The sequence below is a fragment of the Schistocerca gregaria genome, chromosome 3, assembly GCF_023897955.1.
Source record: "Schistocerca gregaria isolate iqSchGreg1 chromosome 3, iqSchGreg1.2, whole genome shotgun sequence".
Lineage (NCBI taxonomy): Eukaryota > Metazoa > Arthropoda > Insecta > Orthoptera > Acrididae > Schistocerca > Schistocerca gregaria.
Window position 1 is genome coordinate 753,791,206 of NC_064922.1, and position 23,589 is coordinate 753,814,794.

Here is a 23,589-nt window from a genome sequence, read left to right on the forward strand (position 1 = left end):
ATCAACTACTGCAAACGTCAGAAATACACCATCTCTATTCCAGAGAGCACACTACTTCTCCCCACGAGGACTGCCACTTACTCCCCGATTTTGCGAACTCCAAATAGCTCCACGAAATTACTTGACACTTTGCTCTTTTAGGCAACCATCAGGAGCAGAATGTAGGCATTTTTCAGCCGTGTCGGCTCGTATTGTTAGTGCTTCTCCACAGTATCTATATTAGTTGGTCAGCAACACGTTAGGTTGTGCCCTCTCAGGAGACAATCTGCCTGCAAGACTTGAAAGTGGTTGCCACGCCAGTCCGAGACCTGTTTTCGACCTCGGACTGGGGCGGATGGGAAAAGGCACCGCTGGCCGACCACAGTATAATGGAGCAGTGCGGTACCTCAAGAGAAACTGGACGTGCTGGTTGGAGGTACTTCGTGCCACTTACGCCACTGCGTATTACAACCATCAGTCGGAAGCAGTGGCTGGAAGAGCTGGTTGAAGTGAAGTGTGCAGGGCTCACATTCTTTAACCCTGCCCGACATAAGAGGAACAGAATTTGATGAGCACGTTTCTAAATATTTGCTTCCAACATCTTAGTCTTTTGGTAAGCACGCCTATAGGGTCTCGACGATTTCACTTGGTTCCTTTATTGTTTTGTTGTCTGTCAGCCGTGGTGGTCTCACGGTTCTAGGCGCGCAGTCCGGAACCGTACGACTGCTACGGTCGCAGGTTCGAATCCTGCCTCCGGCATGGATGTGTGTGATGTCCTTAGGTTCGTTAGGTTTACGTAGTTCTAAGTTCTAAGGGACTAAGGACCACAGCAGTTGAGTCCCATAGTGCTCAGAGCCATTTGAACCATTTTTGTTTTGTTGTCTGACATTCGCGCTCATTTATGACAATGCAGGTCTGAAATAATGAATTAACCGAGGCCTGTTTCGTTGTTTAAAGTTTCAGTTAATTCACTTACTTCATATGTATTTTTTGCTTTAAAATTCTTCATACACTACTGGCCATTAAAATTGCTACACCAAGAAGAAATGCAGATGATAAACGGGTATTCACTGAACAAATGTATTATGCTAGAACTGACATGTGATTACATTATCATGCAATTTGGGCAATTTGGGTGCATAGATCCTGAGAAATCACTACCCATAATAATCACTTCCGGCCGTAATAACGGGCTTGATAAGCCTGGGCATTTAGTCAAACAGAGCTTGGATGGCGTGTACAGGTACAGCTGCCCATGCAGCTTCAACACGATGCCACAGTTCAGCAAGAGTAGTGACTGTCGCATTGTGACGAGCCAGTTGCTCGACCACCATCGACCAGACGTTTTCAGTTGGTAAGAGATCTGGAGTACGTGTTGCTCAGGGCAGCAGTCGAACATTTTCTGTATCCAGAGAGGCCCGTACAGGGTCTGCAACATGCGGTCATGCATTATCCTGCTGAAATGTAGGGTTTCCAATATGCGTTTACCACGATGTCGCCAAACACGGATGCGACCATCATGATGCTGTGAACCGAACCTGGATTCATCCGAAAAATGACGTTTTGCCATTCGTGCGCCAGGTTCGTCGTTGAGTACACCATCGCAGGCGCTCCTGTCTGTGATGCGGCGTCAAGGGTAACCGCAGACATGGTCTCAGAGCTGATAGTCCATGCTGCTGCAAACCTCGTCGAACTGTTAGTGCTGATGGTTGTCGTCTTGCAAACGTCCCCATCTGTTGACTCAGCAATCGAGACGTGGCTACCTGATCCGTTACAGCCATGCGGATAAGATGCCTGTCATCTCAACTGCGGATAAGATGCCTGTCATCTCAACTGCTAGTTATACGAGGCCGTTGGGATGCAGCACGGCGTTCCGTATTACCCTCCTGAACCCACCGATTCCACATCCTGCTAACAGGCAGAGCAGCAACGTCGCGATACGATGAACAGCAATCGCGATAGGCTACAATCCGATCTTTATCAAAGTCGGAAACGTGATGGTACGCAAATCTCCTCCTTACACAAGGCATCACAACAACGTTTCACCAGGCAACGCCGCTCAACTGCTGTTTGTGTATGTGAAATTCGTTATAAACTTTCCTCCTGTCAGCACGTTGTAGTGTTGCCTCTGGCTCCAACCTTGTGTGAATGCTCTGAAAAGTTGATCATTTGCATATCACGGCATCACCTTCCTGTCGGTCAAATTTCGCGTCTGTAGCACGTCACCTTCGTGGTGCAGCAATTTTAATGGCCGGTAGTGTATTTGTTTTGCTGTATATTGTGGATTACTGTCACCAAATTGCCTGATCTACACGAAAATCCAAAAATTTCTTCTTCGTATCAAATTTCAGTTTTGCAGACCTTATTGGCCAATTACTCAGTTTAACTTACCAACGGCTATCAAAACGTAGCCTAGTTTTTTGGTTCCTTAAAAGCAAACTAGTTAGACTTATTTTGAACCTCAGCTTATTATTTCATGGACGTGTTCAATGTGAATTGTTCCCTTTTATTAGTGTATTTAATATATTGAAAAGTCGTTGGTATTTCCAGCGGTTTATTTATCCTTTGCAGTGTTTGGAGCTTAAGAATCACTAAAGAGATTACACTGGTTATTGTGGAGAATTGTTACATTTAGTTAAATGAATCTATTTCTGGATACTGTAGTACAGCTAGTGGCTGAGCGAACTGAGATGGAAAGTCGTATGGGGCGACACCTCTACTGCTGGCGGCCGGCACAGACTTCACGTTGGGTGCATAGCCAGCTTTTGTACAGGCTTTGGCTGGTCCTCTCAGCACATTTTGTTTTAATTGTACACGCTGCTATTTCTGCCTGAGTGTTAAAAACTTTACTCTTTTGCGAAGGCATCCTGAAAAGTAATGCATCCGAATCTTTTATGTGAAAACCAAGATTTTTAAATAAAACGAACGCTATTACTATTCTACATCTTTATTATTCATGTCTACGCACTTGAAGCCCTCTGCCTCTGGAGAACTTAGAACTGTAACGTATGACATGACTGTGTAACGTAACTATCTCGGTGCGTGAGGAACAGCCTGGTGTAACAGAGCTTAAAATTTGAAGAGTTCGTCCTCACGAGGACCACCCTCTCCTTCAGTATGACAATACCAGACCATACACGGCCGCTGCGACGTCTGCAACAATGCGAAGCCTTGGTACCATCAGAGTTTCATCTATTTCCAAAACTTCGAGGACTTCACTTTGATACTGGTGAGGCGGCACAAGCAGGGATGCCACTTTCAGCAGCGTCAAACATTCTTCAGAGACCGTATCAACAAACTGATTTCGCACTAGAAGAAATGTGTTCATTAGGCTGACTATTCTGAGCAATAGATACATGTACGTGAAGAACAAAGCTGTAGAATGTTAATAACGTTTGTTTTATTTAATTCGGGAGTATTACTTTTCAGTCACCCTCGTATGTGACTGATGATCATTTGGTCACCTGGCACTTCAATTCCCACCTTCTCGCTCACAACTTCTGTTTTCATTTACCATTTCCTGCTCCGAGTGCTTGTATAAGGTGCTGCTTCCTTGGAGGGTGTGCGGGCAGCTTTCAGAAGGGTCTTTGGTAGGGGCCTTTGGTAGGGGCCTTTGGTAGGGGCCTTTGGTAGGGGCCTTTGGTAGGGGCCTTTGGTAGGGGCCTTTGGTAGGGGCCTTTGGTAGGGGCCTTTGGTAGGGGCCTTTGGTAGGGGCCTTTGGTAGGGGCCTTTGGTAGGGGCCTTTGGTAGGGGCCTTTGGTAGGGGCCTTTGGTAGGGGCCTTTGGTAGGGGCCTTTGGTAGGGGCCTTTGGTAGGGGCCTTTGGTAGGGGCCTTTGGTAGGGGCCTTTGGTAGGGGCCTTTGGTAGGGGCCTTGGAAATCACTGGCCATCATGGGAAATCAACGAGTCTAGTAGGTTCCAACCTCAACCCATTTACAAGGATTATAGAAAGACCATCTCATCTCTAGGCCGAAACCTGTACCCCTTTCCCCCCTGCCTACCGCAAGTAGGCCCTGTCATCCACAATAGAGAGCAGACAGGACAGGCAAGACCAGAAAATATGTTACAAGAATTCATTTCTCCGTTTCGATCGGAAATGACCGCCTGGGAAGCATGCCAGCTCGCCCTAACTGCGCTCATTTTAATGCTTTGCATTGCTGATTTTTATTATCCTGACCGATCAGTACTTGAGTCTCGTTCTTTTAGTCACGTGCTGATAGGTCCGCTAGTTTCTCTAAGCGGATGAATGCTTATTTGTAGCCGACTGTAAATTTAATGTGGCCTAATAGGTCTCTAATTTTGCTGTAGCTACTGTAGATCAGTTAGTGCCCACTTGGTAAACAAACTCTCCGTATGCAGTCAATAATGCCCTTCACATACTCTAGAGTAAGGAGTGTATAATCGTTAAACTTCTCGTCTCTTAAAACACACTATCGTTCACAACTGTTTCATTAGGTCCAGTTTAATATGTAGTAGTGGTAATAGTTTTGTTTAATCCATGTGATTGTTGGCAAACTCATGAGGAACCCAAGAGCTTGTCACTGTAGTTTCAACATGCCCTAACCACTGCCACTAAAACTATATTTTCATATCATTATTAATCGAAATAAAGATAGCTAAAATATTTTTATATTAAAAATTGTTTAAGGGAAGTAAGTGTGGAGACAGTTTATCATATTATGATCCAACACATTAAAAATAAGACTAATCCAGTTTCATTAAAAAATAAATAATGCCACTTGGGAAAAACGGTATAAAGCTTCTTTTACATTACATACTCTCTTGTCTCAACCGACTACTTGTACACGTGAGTCTACTGCAACTCCCCTACAGATTTTATTCCTGTACTGAGTCTCACCTATCACGTGTAGTCGTCGTCGTTCACATGCCATTGTGAAAACTGTAGGTGATGCGAGATCTGTCTGCTGTGAGATTTGGCACCTGAACGATGAAAGTGAGACTTTCAGGGAGCACGCTTTCTACGGATAAATAGAAGTATTGTATCAGAATGTAAAAACAAGTAATAGTAATCGAGTTAATGACCAAAGCAAGATTCGCCGTTGATATTTTTGACAACGGAAGAATGGAAACAATAGGAAACGTCTTGTGCAGACTTATCGAGACACCTGCATTTATCTTCTGTTGAAATCTTAAGAATGTGTCAAACAATATTTGGAAGACATTAAATAATGCCTTTTTGCTGTAACAATTGTATCTTTAAAAGGAAGGTTAGCGTTGACCGTAATATTGATGGCAAAATCGATTTTCAATCACATAGTGATGGTTTGTCGGTTTTGGTTACTGATAACTTGATATCAGTGCCTATGAGTTTAATGTGTACATCACAGCACTGAAGATCATCACTATGTGATTGAAAATCGAATTTGCTATCAATAAACCATCAATATTAAGGCCAGCGCTGAGCTTCCTTTTAATTTAACATATATGGTCGTTGTGCACACAGCACTCCATGGAGTCGCCAATCAATTTGTATCTTTGTTTCCCCCTAACCGTTAAATAACCTCGACAATTATGTTTGTATTTATTTGGATCTCACTTTTTCATTGCTCAAACGACTTTCATTAATAAATGTTTGTGTGTGTTCGTCGACGCTAGTGGATAGTGGCTGCGAACTACCAGGATTGCAACCTGATTACGTCGACTTCTTGCCACGGTGCAGACATTCTCTTTATCTATGTGTTGTAAATCACATACATCTTTTTACTTTCAGATAGTTCATCTCTCTTGTGGCTGAACACTAATAGGAAAAATACCAAGCCCTGGTGCAACCTTTATAGTATGTCACGAAAAAATCAACCAACAAAATACAGGTCAAGAACACGCAACAGCACAAAATCCATTAGTTCAATAAGAGTTCGCTCGATGAAAGCAACTTAAGTATCGATGTCAGCAGACGATGCTACATTCCCATTTCTGCACATACACAAACTGCAGCATAGTCAAGATTTTAGGACGCTACACTTGGCACAGTCCTTTGATCGTTGACATCAGTAATCACTCGCGAATGTAGGTGGCTCCTGATTTACATTCAAGAGCATGACGTGCACTCACAAGAAGTAGTCGATTTTGACCAGAAAGTCGCTCTAGTAAAACAGACTTAATACTGAAACTTCCTGGCTGATTAAAATAGTGAGCCGGATCGAGGCTCGAACTTTGGACCTTCGCCTTTCCGAATAAGTGCCCTACCAACCTCATCTGCGGTAATAGCGGAAGTAAAGAGCTATGTGGACGGGGGGGGGGGTCGTGCTTGGGTAGCTCAGTTGGCAGAGCAGCTGCCTGTTAAAGGGAAAGGCCTCGAGTCGAGTCTTGGTCGGACTCAGTTTTAATCAGTCAAAACATCTCGTACCAACGCACTCTGACGCGGAGTGAAAATTCATTCAGGCTTAATAGTGCACTTAGTGTGTTGTGGACGGATTGCAGAGCGTTGGTGTGCTGCTGTAAACTAAGCCTAATACTGTGGGTATCATCATGTAGATTGAGTGCTGAGCACTGGTGTACCTCTGTAAATGGTGCTTAATTCAGTGGAAATCGTGGTGTAGATGGAGCACTGAGAATTGGTGCGCTGCAGTAAACAAAGCTTAATACTGTGGGAATTACGGTGTAGATGGAGTGGTGAGCATTGTTGCACTGCTGTAAACAAAGTTCAATACTGCATGTACCGTACTGTAGACGGAGTGCTGAGTATTGGTGTGCCACTGCCTTCTCCTCCTCCTTCTTCTTCTTCTTCTCCTCCTTCTCATTCTTTCTCTCCTCCCTCTTTCTCTCCTCCCTCTTTCTCTCCTCCCTCTTTCTCTCCTCCCTCTTTCTCTCCTCCCTCTTTCTCTCCTCCCTCTTTCTCTCCTCCCTCTTTCTCTCCTCCCTCTTTCTCTCCTCCCTCTTTCTCTCCTCCCTCTTTCTCTCCTCCCTCTTTCTCTCCTCCCTCTTTCTCTCCTCCCTCTTTCTCTCCTCCCTCTTTCTCTCCTCCCTCTTTCTCTCCTCCCTCTTTCTCTCCTCCCTCTTTCTCTCCTCCCTCTTTCTCTCCTCCCTCTTTCTCTCCTCCCTCTTTCTCTCCTCCCTCTTTCTCTCCTCCCTCTTTCTCTCCTCCCTCTTTCTCTCCTCCCTCTTTCTCTCCTCCCTCTTTCTCTCCTCCCTCTTTCTCTCCTCCCTCTTTCTCTCCTCCCTCTTTCTCTCCTCCCTCTTTCTCTCCTCCCTCTTTCTCTCCTCCCTCTTTCTCTCCTCCCTCTTTCTCTCCTCCCTCTTTCTCTCCTCCCTCTTTCTCTCCTCCCTCTTTCTCTCCTCCCTCTTTCTCTCCTCCCTCTTTCTCTCCTCCCTCTTTCTCTCCTCCCTCTTTCTCTCCTCCCTCTTTCTCTCCTCCCTCTTTCTCTCCTCCCTCTTTCTCTCCTCCCTCTTTCTCTCCTCCCTCTTTCTCTCCTCCCTCTTTCTCTCCTCCCTCTTTCTCTCCTCCCTCTTTCTCTCCTCCCTCTTTCTCTCCTCCCTCTTTCTCTCCTCCCTCTTTCTCTCCTCCCTCTTTCTCTCCTCCCTCTTTCTCTCCTCCCTCTTTCTCTCCTCCCTCTTTCTCTCCTCCCTCTTTCTCTCCTCCCTCTTTCTCTCCTTCTTGTGCCTTTTTCCCGCATTGACACAGGGTCGTCATGGTTAATCGGATTTGGCAAGGTTAATTGAAGGGGTGGCCAGATGCCCTTCCTGCCATCACTCCCTGGGTGTTCCCCAACTGCCTGTGGCTAGTGTAATCCATGGAATAGTGCGAATGTGCTCAGATGTCTGCGAGCCGTGTAACTGAGGCGGGACGTGGGAACCAGCCCGGAATTCACTTTGTGGGATGTGGAAAACGGCCTAAAAACCACATCCAGGCTGGCCAGGACACCGGCCTCCGTCATTAAGATGCTGGGCAGATTCGACCCGGGGCCGGCGCGCCTATCAGAGTCCAGGAAGTAGCGTATTAGTGCTCTCGGCTAACCTGGCGGGTGGTGCCACTGTGAACGAAGCTTAATATTGCGGGTATCGTGGTTAGATGGAGGGCTGAGAATTGGTATGCCGCTCTAAGCAAAGCTTAATACTGTGGGTGTCATGGTGTAGACGGAGCGCTGAGCGTCAGTGTGCCGTTGTTGCAGGCAGGCATGTGGGCGGCGTTGCGGGCGCTGTCGCGGCAGAAGACGCTGAGCGCGGAGGCGGTGTCCTCCAGCCAGCTGTCGCGCTGCCTGTCCGTGCTGGACCTGACGCTGCTGGGTGTGGGTTCGACGCTGGGGCTGGGTGTGTACGTGCTGGCCGGCGCCGTGGCGCGCGACGAGGCGGGGCCCGCGGTCACCATCTCCTTCCTGGTCGCCGCCATTGCCTCCGCCTTTGCAGGTACCACACACTTCTACACACACACACACACACACACACACACACATATTCTGCGAAGAGTTGTCAACTGCACAGAAGGGAGCACTTTCCATTGTACCTTGTTTTACGGATTCTTCGCATCCTATTCGTGTCCGGAGTACTGGAAGCTTAACTGCCTAAATTCGCCTCTGCGCACTGTAATTAATGTAATTTTATATTTGTGTGAACGGTGTGTAGGGGACTGTAGCATAATTGTACAGGTTGGTTATAATTAAACTTCAGTCTCCACGAAAAACAAGTGATCCTAGGACAATGAAATTTCGCGGGAACATTTGTAATTACACGGGGAAGAGAAATAATCAGGAAACCAATGAAAGAAACATTTCAATTTTCATACGAAATAGTAACATTTCCGTTCTAGGTTGCAAACCTCGCTCAGTGTGATCACCAACTGCATCTGCGATAGCCTGGAATCGCACTAGAGATAGCATTTCACAATTAATGGCAGCACTTTTCGAACGGTGCTCCGTGGAATGTTCAACTGTCGCGACAATTCTTGAACTACTTCAAGATTGCACATTGCATCCAGCAGTCTGTCAATGCAACAGTTGTTGTTGTCTTCAGTCCTGAGACTGGTTTGATGCAGCTCTCCATGCTACTCTATCGTGTGCAAGCTTTTTCATCTCCCAGTACCTATTGCAACCTACATCCTTCGGAATCTGCTTAGTGTATTCATCTCTTGGTCTCCCTCTACTATTTTTACCCTCCACGCTGCCCTCCAATGCTAAATTTGTGATCCCTTGCTGCCTCAGGACATGTCCTACCAACCGATCCCTTCTTCTGGTCAAGTTGAGCCACAAGCTTCTCTTCTCCCCAATCTTATTCAATACCTCCTCATTAGCTACGTGATCTACCCACCTAATCTTCAACATTCTTCTGTAGCACCACATTTCGAAAGCTTCTATTCTATTCTTGTCCAAACTATTAATTGTCCATGTTTCTCTTCCAAACATGGCTACACTCCATACAAATACTTTCACAAACGACTTCTTGACATTTAAATATATACTCGATGTTAACAAATTTCTCTTCTTCAGAAACCCTTTCCTTGCCATTGCCAGTCTACATTTTATATCCTCTCTACTTCGACCATCATCGGTTATTTTGCTCCCCAAAGAGCAAAACTCCTTTACTACTTTAAGCATCTCATTCCCTAATCTAATTCCCTCAGCATCACCCGACTTAATTCGACTACATTCCATTATCCTCGCTTTACTTTTGTTGTTGTTCATCTTATATCCTCCTTTCAAGACACTGTCCATTCCGTTCAACTGCTCTTCCAAGCCCTTTGCCGTCTCTGACAGAATTACAGTACCATCGGCGAACATCAAAGTTTTTACTTCTTCTCCATGGATTTTAATACCTACGCCAAATTTTTCTTTTGTTTCCTTTACTGCTTGCTCAATATGCAGATTGAATAACATCGGGGATAGGCTACAACCCTGTCTCACTCCTTTCCCAACCACTGCTTCCCTTTCATGCCCCTCGACTCTTATAACTGCCATCTGGTTTCTGTAAAAATTGTAAATAGCCTTTCGCTCCCTGTATTTTACCCCTGCCACCTTCAGAATTTGAAAGGGAGTATTCCAGTCAACATTGTCAAAAGCTTTCTCTAAGTCTACAAATGCTAGAAACGTAGGTTTGCCTTTTCTTAATCTTTCTTCTAAGATAAGTCATGAGGTCAGTATTGCCTCACGTGTTCCAACATTTCTACGGAATCCAAACTGATCTTTCCCGAGGTCGGCTTCTACCAGTTTTTCCATTTGTCTGTAAATAATTCGCGTTAGTATTTTGCAGCTGTGGCTTATTAAACTGATCGTTCGGTAATTTTCACATCTGTCAGCACCTGATTTCTTTGGGATTGGAATTATTATATTCTTCTTGAAGTCTTAGGGTTTCTGTCCTGTCTCGTACATCTTGTTCACCAGATGGTAGAGTTTTGTCATGACTGGCTCTCCCAAGGCCGTCAGTAGTTCCAATGGAATGTTGCCTACTCCGGGACCTTGTTTCGACTCAGGTCTTTCAGTGCTCTGCCAAACTCTTCACGCAGTGTCGTATCTCCCATTTCATCTTCATCTACATCCTCTTCCATTTCCATAATATTGTCCTCAAGTTCATCGCCTTTGTATAGACGCTCTATATACTCCTTCCACCTTTCTGCTTTCCCCTCTTTGCTTAGAACTGGGTTTCCATCTGAGCTCTTGATGTTCATACAAGTAGTTCTTATCTCCAAAGGTCTCTTTAACTTTTCCTGTAGGCATTATCTATCTTACCCCTAGTGAGATAAGCATCTACATCCTTAAATTTGTCCTCTAGCCATGCCTGCTTAGCCTTTTTGCACTTCCTGTCGATCTCATTTTTGAGGCTTTTGTATTCCTTTTTGCCTGCTTCACTTACTAAATTTTTGTATTTTTTCCTTTCATCAATTAACTTTAGCATTTTTTCTGTTACCGAAGGATTTCTACTAGCCCTCGTCTTTTTACCTATTTGATACTCTGCTGCCTTCACTATTTCATTCCTCAAATCTACCCATTCTTCTTCTACTGTATTTCTTTCCCGCATTCCTGTCAGTTGTTCCCTTATGATGTCCCTGAAACTCTACAACCTCTGGTTTAGTCAATTTATCCAGATCCCATCTCTTTAAATTCCCACCTTTTTGCAGAGTCTTCAGTTTTAATCTACAGATCATAACCAATAGAGTGTGGTCAGAGTCCACATCTGCACCTGGAAATGCCCTACAATTTAAAACCTGGTTCCTGAATCTCTGTCTTACCGTTATATAATCTATCTGAGACCTCCCAGTATCTCCAGGATTCTTCCATGTTTACAACCTTCTTTTTAACTTCAATAATTTGGGACGCAATTGGCGGTCGGCGACTCCCAGGAGCAATTCCCAAGTCGCCACTTAATTGGAACTGCCGAATCGTGTTCTTCAATCGAGGTGCGGAAAGGACTTCTCTGTATTTCTGTAATTCGTCGACACTAGTGGAGAGTGGCTACGAACTATCAGGATTGCAACCTGATCACGTAGACTTCTTGCCACGGTATTTTGTTTGACAGTTACTCAGCCAGCTTCAGGTCAGTGTTTTGCGCTGGAGATAGCTTTGTACCAAGAACTGGCGCGGAGACGCATGAGCGACCTCTATCGAGTTAGGCGCTCTCTTCGAATATTGCTCCAGATATGGCGCGCAGGCGCATGCGTATTGGTGATACGTCATGCATGCTCTCTGTCCAAATTAATAAAATGAGCTGTCGCTAGACGCGTCACTAGTCATAAAATCTCTTGTTTTTTTCAAGATATCTAAGACACCACCGGATGTGGTTTCTTCTCCAGTTGAAAGTCGCCATCACGATTAATAAGATATCTGGTTCCTTAACAGTTGAATCCCAGGTGAATCTCGTTGAGGCCAAGACTTCCGTGGCGGAATAATCTCTGGGATATCTTGTGGAGGTAAAATACTCTGTTATGGCTAACTTAATGGACAGCGAAAGGCGCGTGTTGCGATCATGTTCAACGCATCTTTCACTCACTGAGCTCGTTGTCTGACCAAAGTACGCTTTGACACACTGGCAAGGTGTTCTGTAGATTCCAGACCTCGGTAAGCTCAGATCATCTTTTCCCGAACCGGGAAGAGCACAAGTCTTTGTAGGCGAGTGGGAGATTACTTACACTAGCAGTCTCCACTGCACAACGCTTACGTGATGAATATGTCTGACTGTTTGTAAGCTGAAATATCGTGGCAAGAAGTCGACGTAATCCGGCTGAAATCGCGAAACTTTACAGAATACCCATTACGCAGGGAAAATTTCAAGAATCACTATTGCTGTTTCGATAGAACGGCTTTACGAATAAAGCACTGTTCACCTTGCCCAGACCCACACTGACTGCAACTGTAATGCGTAATTATGCTTGTGGTTGAACCGTACATCGCTGTACCGATACTGACCCCCAACGGCAAGTTGTTATACTAACACTACTAGCAACACAAATCCTGCAGCACGCACTCTGAACGTCATTCCTATAAAGTTAAGTACCCATACGGTATACAGTTCCCGTCTACGCTTGATGAAGTGGCGGAAGTTTAATTATAACCACCCTGTAGATTCTTCAGTTAATACTGTTTCTTGAAACTTCGTAAGTACGTCTCTGCAGGATAATTGGCGCCCATCTTCGGGCCGTGGGTTAAACACATCTGTGATGACTCGTGCTGCTTTTCTCTGAATATGTTCAATCCTCCGATCAGCGCTACACACTGAGCGATAATCTGGGATAGGTTTCGCAAGTATTTTGAAAGTGGCCTCCTTTGCTGACTGACTGCGTTTTGCTAGCATACTACCAAAGATGACCTGCCGCTGTACCTAGAGTCGTGTGTCTCAACTCATTGCTGTCTGTTCTTATTACATGAGCAGCTGCCGTACAGCTTCCTATTCTATGATCCAGACATCAGCTACCTCTCGAAATTAATCTCTGCCACTCGCCTAATCACTGCGATCATCATTGAACTAGTAATAGAACCGAAGGACACGTAAGAAGTTATAGAGAGACACAGATGAACAGATATATTGAAAATGTCCTCTACTAAAGACACCACAAGCTCGTTCAGTTACTTGTAATGTGATAGCGCTGAAATCAGTGGCAAATCGTGCTTAAGCTTTTCATCGTTTACAGGTTTCTGGATCAGTTGGACCAGAAATCACTGCTCAGTAAGCAAGAGAAAATCGCACGGGAGGGAGGGAGAGGTGTCTCAAACGATGTGAGGGTAGCAGGACTCTTATCTCAATGGCTGTGTAGATCAATTGGTGGTTATATTCTGGTCGTACTTTCAAGCTGTCATCGAAATGTTTAATAACAGAGTTTCTGGATTACTGAGTTACAAGATTGTTGAATTGTTTGCTCGTTGAAAACTGAAAGCTGGCAACCTTTTCTAACTTCTGAAGCTTCAACACTCAGGAACTATTTTTTAGGATCAACGGAAGTGTATCTTTTGCAGCAGTTATGGAATAAGCCCTGGAGAACGTTAAGTTGCCAGACATGCCTTACACATGGAAGTGTCAAAGTTGCTATAAAAGCTACTTTTAACGCGAATCGTCATACTTGTTTTGATGAGAGGATACCTTCCGAGGAGCCAAATGTTACGTCCTCGCTGCTAATGATAAATAGATGGAAAAGTAGCAGAGGGGATCTGTCGCCGTAGAAATCTGCACAGGCAAGCGGAAGATTATTTAACACAAGCACACTTTAAACAAATACATTGTACTCAACTTGCGGGTGAAGAAATGCTAAACTGTCGACAACTTGTGGCAGCCGCAGCTAGCTGTTAACAGAGGCCCGACACGGGCGTGCGTCTAAGTCCACTGTACGTTAGGCACCAACTAGCGCCGCGGAAGTAATCTCGACTGGAAACCTGGTGCATGGTGCCTGCGTTTTATAACACGGCCATGCGATCTTCACTGGTCGGCGGCCTGGAGGGTCTTCAATGATGACGATGTTCAAAGCGCCGCTTGCTGCTCCCACAGGAATCTGCGGCGCACCGGCTCCGGCAGTACCGATAAGCAACGATACAACATTAGCGATAATGTAAATTTATGATGTAATTATATAATGACACACCAAAATCATGAAAAAATGCATCCATACGTATTATCACCATTATCTGTTTGTACTCTCTCAGCCGCCCTCATGTAACACCCAAAACTGATATGCAAATTTGGGCATGAAATTTTTAGCTTCAAGTGACATTTTTTAAAATTTATATAATGACAAAGTTTTTTCGACAATCATTGGAGATTGTGGCATCACGCTAGAATTGAAAATATAAGGTTCAGTCAAATGTAAAATGTACAGAACAAAAAAAGTATTACGAAATTTATTTGCTGATTGTGAATTCTTTGACATGGGCTGTATTTTGTGTAGATATACTACGTATAAGTGACACATGACAGTTTGTGCCCGGTGGTGTTAACTATTGTGACTACCCACTTACTCTCCCCAGACCAATCAAGACTTCCATATGCCTTATCTGAAAGAAAAGACATTTTAAACTATTAAGAGCCTAGATAGACAAAACGATGATAATAACATTGAAATCCCCTATTAGGGAAAATAAACAGTGTTGTGAACATTAGGCGCTGTAGTCAGTGTGGCATATGTAGGTTTGGTACGGTCCGGGAAGCACGTAGAGACAGCCGAAAAGGTTAGGGTGACCGATCCCGATAAGCAGGATATTTGGTTTCGAGTCCCCGTCTGGGACAAATTTTCGTGTTTGTTAACAGGTAATATATCTATACCTAAATCAGATAATGTCAAAGCATTCGCAATCAGCGAATAAATTTCGTAGTAACTGATGTGGCTGTGGATCATCAGTGTCTGTTCCTTCGGACGCGGATGTGTTTTTAAAGGGACAGACATAGTAAAACAAGGAAACAAGTAAGTAAACTGTTTAATAAGTAAGTTAGTTGTAAGTAATAAAAATAACTGTTTACACATTCAGCCTCCTATGAGACAAGATGGTCAATTCCTTCATGCAAAACTGTTCAGTTGCTTACAGAACCGCGATTGTACCTGTTTGTCTGTAGCTACTCGACGGCCACGAACGTCTTTCTTCAGGGCTCCAAAGATATGAAAATCGCATTCGAGATACCAAGAATGGACTATGCTGCAGAAGTTTTGCTGAGAAGCCCTTACACATCCTGCACACAAACAACCTCAGCAACATATGAGTTCACTCATCTTGTCTCACAATGGTGTAAATGGATTAACAGTTATGGGGATTACTTTTGGCATAATAAACAGATCATCATCATCTTCTTCTGAATGTTGCAGCTCCTCTTATTTCCGTGCTTCCTAAGAAAATTGGAAAGGATTTCCGCCTAATGCAAGCCACCAGTAGCTTCATCTGAGAAGAAAAATAAACAAATAAACCCATTTTAGATAGCACAAAAAGTAATTCAACAAATTGGGGCGAAAATAATACTAAAAAGGTGTCCTGAGTAAAGCGAAATTCCAGTCCAAAAGACAGTTCACTCCCCCTGCAGGTCTGGGGGTTAGAATAGGCCTGAGGTATTCCTGCCTGTCATAAGAGGCGACTAAAAGGAGTATCTCACGTTTCGACCTTTGTGATGGTCCCCTGTCAGTTTTGACCCATATTTTTCCAATTTTTTCCAAAGAGAGAGTCAATTGGGGAAGGGCGCCCTTACATGGTGCAGTGTGTCCATCATGAGCTCAGACCTCTCGCATCCTTTGTCGACGTGGATCTGCAGTTCCGCTCATTATCTAGCTGTTGGGCGAGGTCACCCTCCTGGGTGCGTTTTCCTCCATCCACTATGCAGTATCGTTTGCTGCGCCGACGACGATAATGGACCTGTTCGATTGGTTGCACCTGATATCCAGCATGGTAGCCAGTCCGTTGTGGTGGAGCCGCCGTGTACCCTGTTGGCTGTAGCACCCTGACCACACAGGGATCACTCTCCTGATGCCTGCACCGTTAACTCCCCATGTATGCTAAGGAGTAGATGCCCATCACCCTGGGGCATCGGGACTCCTGACAATGGCCATCCTGCCAGGTCACCTTTGCGGCTGGGAGGCGCCCTATTGAGAGTGGGTGGTTACAGGGTGGATGATGCGCAATGAAGTGTACCATTTCATCACTTGCTATTGATCATACATCAGCAGTCTCAGTGTTCAAAGTTTCAGTACAATGCACTGAAGAATGACCCTAAATCACTCCCCTCCCAGGCCACACCATGGGAGGAACACCAGGCTAAGGATGGCAGCGACCCTTACTTACCCTGATAACTCACATATATGAGAGCTCATGGAGACTTCTTTGTTTTAATGAAGCCTCAGTTTTTTGTTGAGCATTTAGGGGACAAGTTTGGGGAGGTGGAGGGCTTGTCCAAAATGCAGTCAGGGTCAATCTTGATAAAAACGGCACCATCTGCCCAGTCATGGGCATTACTCGCTTGTCACGCTGGGGGATGTTTCCTTTACCACCACGCTGCATGAGAGCTTAAATACGGTCCAGGGTATTATATTCCACAAGGTCCTTCTTTTGCAGTCTGACGACGAACTGCGCACCAACTTAGGGCGCCGAGGTGTTCATTTCGTCTGGCACGTCCGTAGGGGTCTGAAGAATAATCAGGTTGCCACTGGTGCCTTCATCTTGGCCTTCAACGTTGACACATTGCCCGAGAAGGTCAAGATGATGGTCTACCGCTGTGATGTGAAGCCATATATCCCTCCCCCAATGTGGTGCTTTATGTGCTGGTAGTTCGGCTGTATGTTGTCCCACTGTACTTCCAGCGTCACATGTCGAGATGGAGGGCATCTTTCGCATCCCAATACTCCACGTACCCCGCCTCCCGTCTGTATCAACCGCAGATAGCATCTTTCCCATTGCTGAACAGACTGCAGGATTTTACAGCAAGAAAAGAAAATCGTGGAATGTAAGACCCTGGATCGACTGACCTACATCGAGGCTAAGAGGAAATTTGAGCACCTCCATCCTGTGGCTATGACCTCCTCCCTACGTCACCACTACACGAACAGTTGTAGCCCCATCAGTTCCACGAATTCCAGTCAGCTCTGAGCTGAAAGACTGCTCCTGCCCCCTTGATGGTGGGGGGCAGTTGCCTCCCTGTTGCTCGTGCACCACCTACCTCAGGAGCAGTGCCCTCCCAACCATGGGGGACACCAGTCCCCACTTCTCAGCCGGAGAAGCCTAAGTCTTCTTCGGCTCCTTTCGCTGGGAAGGAGTCCCTTGGGTCTCTCCTTTCCCACATTTCTGTTAGTGGGAAAGATGAGACCCGCTAGTGGCTGAAAGTGCTTTAAGAGCATCCTCAGTCCTGGAGACTGAATCAGTGAAGCTCTCCCAACCAGAGAAACCCAAGGAGCAACGAAAGAAGCCCAAAAGGAAGACCCCCCAAGACAAAGGGAATTGGAATGGGACCCACACCACAGCTACCTACAAGCTCTGCATCTGAGGATGAGATGGAGATTCTGGCATCTGCTGAGGACCTAGTTCTTGCTGGATCCTCAGACACAATGGATACAGACTGCTCACGAATGCTGCTCAGTGGCGGCAGGTAACCCTGAGATGTAAACTGGCTCATTGAATGCTTCAAGCCTTCGCAGCCTCACGGTCACATTACCTTCCAGTGGAATTGCGGCGGTTTTTTTCCACCACCTGGCTGAGCTACAGCAATTGTTAAGATTTAAACCTGCTTTCTGTGTTGCCTTCCAGAAAACCTGGTTCCCGGCAATGCGGACCCCTGCCCTTTGCAGCTACAGGGGATGTACAAGAACCACAGTGACTATAATAGTGTGTCAGGTGGAGTTTGCGTCTATGTCTGGAACTCAGTATGTAGTGAGCCTGTGCCTCTTTAAACCCATCTTGAAGCTGTGGCTGTAAGGATACGGACGACACAGGAAATAACTGTCTGCAACGTATATCTTCCTCCAGATAGTGGAGCCAATGCGTTCAGGGTGCTGCACTGATCGCTCAACTCCCTAAACCTTTCCTACTCTTGGGAGATCTTGATGCTCATAACCCCATGTGGCGTGGCACTGTGCTTACTGGCTGAGGCAGAGATGTCGAAAATTTACTGTCACAACTCGACCTCTGCCTCTTAAATACAGGTGCCCCCACACATTTCAGTGTGGCCTATAGCACATATTCGGCCACTGATATCTCGGTTTGCAGTCCTGGTCTTCTCCCAGCTATCCACTGGAGAGCACATGCAGGCTGTGTGGTAGCGAACACTTCCCCATCTTCCTGTCACTCCCCCAGCGTCATGCCCATGGACGCCAACCCAGATGGGCTTTCAACAAGGCAGACTGGGAAGTATTTACCTCTACTGTCACGGTCGAATCTCCCTCACATGGTGCCATCGATGTTGTGGTTGAGCAGGTAACTGCAACGATCGTTTCTGCGGCGGAAAATGCGATCCCTCGTTCTTTGGGTTGCCCCCGGCGAAAGCTGATGCCTTGGCGGAAACAGGAGTGTTGCGAGAGGTACGTGTCGACCATTGGTTACCATAAGTCATCTTCCCAAGTCTGTTTGAAGATCAGTCGTGATTTTGGGTACCAGACCCCAACACGTGTCCCTGGTATAACCATCGATAGTGTTATCTGCCGACGTAAACACGATTGCTGAGCACTATGCTCGAGCCTCTGCATCGGACAGCCTTTCGCATTCTCAAACGGCGCATGGAAGTTCTCTCTTTCACTTCACGCCACAGTGAACCTTATAACGCCCCATTTACGGAATGGGAGCTCCTCAGTGCCCTTGCACATTGCCCTGACAGAGCTCCTGGGCTAGATCATATCCACTCAGATGCTTAAACGTCTCTCGTCTGACTACAAATGATATCTCCTTTTCATCTTCAACTGAATCTTGTGCGATGGCGTCTTTCCATCCCAATGGCGGGAGAGCACCATCATTCCAGTGCTCAAATCTGGCAAAAACGCGCTTGATGTGGACAGCTATCGGCCCATTAGCCTCACAAACGTTCTTTGTAAGCTGTTACAACGTATGGTGTGTCAGCGGTTGGATTGGGTTCTGGAGTCACGTGGCCTACTGGCTTCATGCCAGGGTGGTTTCCAGCAGGGTAACTCTACCACTGATAATGTTGCATCTCTCGAGTGCGCCATCGGAACAGCCTTTTCCAAAGGCCAACACCTTTTTGCTGTCTATTTTGATTTATGAAAAGCGTATGACACCACCTGGCGACATCATATCCTTGCCATATTATACAAGCGGGGTCTCAGAGACCCGCTCTCGATTTTTATCCAAACTTTCCTGTCGCTCCGTACTTTCCTTGTCCAAGTTGGTGCCTCCCATAGTTCTGCCCATATCCAGGAGAATGGGGTTCCGCAGGGCTCTGTATTGAGTGCATCTCTATTTTTAGTGGCCATTAACTGTCTAGGAGCAACTGTGGAGCCGTCCGTCGCACCTCTGTATGCAGACGACTTCTGCATTTCGTACTGCTCCTCCAGTACTGGTGTTGCTGAGCGGCGCGTACAGGGAGACATCCACAAGGCGCAGTCATGGGCTCTAGCCTACAGCTTCCACTTTTCAGCCGCGAAGTCTTGTGTCACGTACTTCTGCCGGCGCCGTACCGTTCTTCCAGAACCAGAACTTTACCTTAATGACGACCCACTTAGCGTAGTGGAGACATATCAATCAGTAGGACTGGTTTTCGACGCCCGATTGATTTGGCTTCCTCATCTTTGTCAGCTTAAGCGGAAGTGCTGACACCACCTCAGTGCCCTCCGCTGCCTTAGCAGCACCAACTGGGGCGCAGATCGCTCTACGCTGCTGCATCTCTACAGAGCCCTTGTTTAATCCCGCCTTGACTATTGGAGTCTGGTTTATGCTTCGGCAGCGCCCTCAGCGTTGCGCTTACTCGACCCAGTGCACCGATGTGGCGTCCTCCTAGCGGCGGGTGCTTTTAGGTCGAGTGCGACATTTGGTAGCGGCCATCCAGGAGTCCATCTATGCTCTTGAACGGTTCAGTGGTGTTCGCCTGGACCCCAGGTCACGTCGGAATCCCAGGCAACGAATTTGGCGACAGGCTGGCCAAACAGGCCACGCGGAAACCGCTTATGGTGATTGCTTCTCTGAACCTGACCTGCGTTCTGTCTTACACCGCAGGGTTTTTCGTCTTTGGGAGACGGAATGGCATAACAGTACACACAACAAATTGTGTGTCGTTAAGGAGACTACGAATATGTGTAAGTCTTCCATGCGGGCCTCTCGCATCTTCGCAGATGGAAGCCAACTTAGAGGCGGATGGCACTCTTCTTTCCAGGAAAGCATCAATGACAGCAGTTAACTCGCGTGTATCTTTAGTACCTCATAGACATACAGTCGAATTTCGTCGTACAGTAAATGTATGTTAACTGATACCGAACGGTTATGATTGGCGGAAAGTACAGAGAAGCACATGGTAAATAACGTTTGTTAGGATTTAAAACAGTCCTGCACAGGGTCAAACACGCTATCCATTTTGTAGTAGTAGACTGCAGTCCCACAGCTCTTAATGCAAAAGTCCACAGCCCAGAATCTCATTCACTCTTTTCCTACATGTATCGCAGTGTCCTAGCTGCAAAAGGAGGTTAATCAAGCTTTTGACAGATAGTCAGATTAATGTGACTGGACTGTGTCAGTTGTTTAGTTTCATGTCCCTACAAATTGTTACAGACACGTAGTGTACATTTGTACTAGCTGATGTCTTTAATTTTGACTCATTGACGTCGTAGCCGTTGGACAACACTTTTCTTTATGCCATGAAGCGCGCTATTTAACGTTTAAAGGTATTTAAACTAGACTACCAATCTTCGCATCACTTTGAAATGTTATCAAGATCTGAAAGGATATTTTTGCAGATTTTTTGAGGTGACACATCTGCCATGAAACTTTAGTACTACGAGACGAATGTTTCAGTAAGTTCACTCTTTGTCTAGTGCATTAAATGCAGTAGCTAACTACAGCGATTGATAGCCATAGAATATATATCAGTAATAAACTTGAAAATAATACGCCACGTTCATAGAGACTAATCGACGTAAACAAAGAAAAGAGAGTAGTGTGTGCCCAGCTGTTCTATGTGAAATGTGGAATCGGTTTAGCCATGTTTTCTCCAGCCGTGGTTTGAATGCGTGTTGCGTAAAGAGCTCACTGATGCGGAACGTAATGGGGGTTCAGTAAAAATCGTTAGTAGAATGATCCTAAAACTCCTGAATGCCAGTAACCTTCCCGGAGATTTCCTTTTTTGCCTAGTATGAGCTTTTTTTCTGAGCTCTTGATGTTCATACGATCGCTGTGGATATGAAATTTCTAAGAATTATTCTGTTAATTTAAGGCATACAAAATAACGGTGTTTAAACTTATGGCAGACGTCACGTAAGCCCTCGTTTCTATTTATATACTGCCATTAGCAGAAAGTGTCATTGAATATCAGTACTGTCCAGAGCGTTTAATGTCGTACAGTCAAAGAGCGCCATTACGATAGTTTTCAGGGGAGAAAGGCTAGACCTGAGGATATGGAGTATTTTTAATATTTTGGAAGACGAATGGCGACTTGTAATTAGCCATAAAAGGTTCCAGTTCCAATATAGTTGAGAACCTACGTAATACGACTTTTAAATTATATACTTGAAAGTAAAACTCCTGACAACACTACCCTTTTTTTTCCTATCTCCAGAAGCTGGGGGGGGGGGGGGGGAGGGAGGGGGAAGGGGGTGGAAGTGAAGGCCGCGGATTCTCCCTTGCACCCGGGCATTGGACGCCCTTGGTACAGACGGCGAATCTACAGCAAAAACGTAACAGCTAGTGCAGCAACAAAACGTGAATCTTTGTATTTGTATAGGGTAGTGCCTTACAAGCGAACCCGCAATTAAAAATTTTGTAGCATCGTGCTCTCTGAAAGTGAGACTCTGAACGTTCGACCAACTTTACTGAGGATACCATCCTTCTAAGCAGATTGGAAGGACAAGACTTCTCAAAAAATGTGTGTGTGTTCGTTTTTAATGTCAATAGGAGCTTCCAACTCGAGTAGTAAAAATATTATAGTGTGTTTACTAGTCCTTATTGCCTTGAGAAGTCAGTAAATGAATTTTTTCGTTGTCTGCTGATTTTGCAATCCTGCCAAGTAAGTTTCAGTGTTACGGGATTATTCATTTTGCAAACGAAAGTGATTTCGTAAAACTCGGCTCCTGTAGCTGCCACAGACTAACAAGACACTAAATGGCAACGAAACTTGGTTGCTGATGCTACAAAATGCAAGTAAACAAATAACTACATGATAAGATTCGTATTTTGTTGATCGTTACGACATACCGCAGATAGACCCAACTCAAACCGAAACGCCTGTGAAGAAACGAACAGCCACACTTCGTAACTGCGTGCAATGGCCTACCTGTCGAGTTTAAACGACGAGCTCGCAGGTGCAGAAGCGTCTGCATACTTACTGGTAAATTTATACGTAATGTATACTGAAAACTAATGAGATATGAGAAGCCACTTATTCGGCCTGAAACAGCCAGACTTTCACCCGTCTCGGGAGTAAATTTTTTCACTGTCGTCGTACGTTGCAGCCATAGCACTGCACTACTGGGAGACACGCCAGAAACAGTGTGTCACCAGGTCAAGGCAACTTGCGACATAGAAATCTGCGAGCGTGACAGCTAGACAACTGTCTGAAAAAATAAAACACGGTGGAGTAAGCACGAAAATGAATTGAAACTTAACACGTTTGAAATAATGTGTGATATTTAAAACTTGAGAACAAAGCGACACTTTCTAAAAAACCGTGTCAGGTGTAATGATGAAGGGCTGCAGAGGAGCATTGAATGTGGTGTGTGGTTCTTCGACAGTGACAAACTAAGCGTGAAACATTGTTATACTTCATGATGCTTTCGAAACTGGAGCGGATGCTCGAACAACATGACTATTGGTTGTCGCACCATGAAATTTCATTTCGTGTCCGTTGTAGAAGTGATTCAGTAACATGTCGGTGCAGATTGTGGATGTAGATACTCATCTGATTGGCAATACAGCACACAATGCAATAACACAATGGGCTCAGACACACCTTGTGCATGGGGTGCAGTGACTCATCCTAGTAAAACATAACGAGTGATAACATATCGTTTATCTTGGTCAATTTCGGCTCATGTTTCATAAATTTCCTACAAATACGACATATAAATAAGCATAAAAAGTTTAAGAAAGGTCTGACAGTCGACCACCGCCATTATTTATTGTACACTTGGGCGTCTGCTGAAGTTAATCCAAGACATCGCAGGAATCTAAAACAGCCATTTTTTTTTATATAACTGATTCGGTGAGTTCCGCCTCAAGAACTGATATTGGCAGGACGTATAAGAAACTTACGTTATCTCTATGGATTGACATTTATCCACTTAGTACTTCCAAGGTTGACAACTTTGATACCTAAATGCTAAGCATAATCGGTATATGTATACAAAATGCATTTTTTTCTATTATTAGTATGACTGTAGAGCCTACCTTTCCGATTCAACGATTTAAAATTATAGTCCCATACGCTTGAATTCAAGATATCCAACGAGCTATGAAATATAACTAGAGAATATTCACAAAAATTAGTTGATATTCCAGAAGATGGTCAGAGAAGGCGACTGAGCGAAACATACAACACACGCCAGTGGTTAGAGCAGCTCCC

At 45.3% G+C, this 23,589-nt stretch overlaps 2 protein-coding genes across 4 annotated transcripts in view; one reads left to right on the top strand and one right to left on the bottom strand.

The window, feature by feature from the left end:
• Positions 1–23,589, top strand: part of LOC126353927 (cationic amino acid transporter 3) — a 356,276-nt gene that overhangs the window by 233,135 nt on the left and 99,552 nt on the right. For all 3 annotated transcript variants that reach the window (XM_050003182.1, XM_050003183.1, XM_050003185.1), the window contains one exon: positions 8,109–8,343. In XM_050003182.1, coding sequence (XP_049859139.1) covers positions 8,115–8,343 — 229 coding nt within the window. In that variant the 5' untranslated portion in view covers positions 8,109–8,114. The remainder of the gene's footprint in view (positions 1–8,108; positions 8,344–23,589) is intronic.
• LOC126355595 (uncharacterized) lies at positions 6,514–8,116 on the bottom strand. The gene is made up of 2 exons (XM_050005958.1): positions 8,076–8,116; positions 6,514–7,600 (listed from the first exon to the last, which is right to left on the bottom strand). The coding sequence occupies exons 1-2, from the start codon at positions 8,114–8,116 to the stop codon at positions 6,514–6,516; spliced, it is 1,128 nt and encodes a 375-aa protein (XP_049861915.1).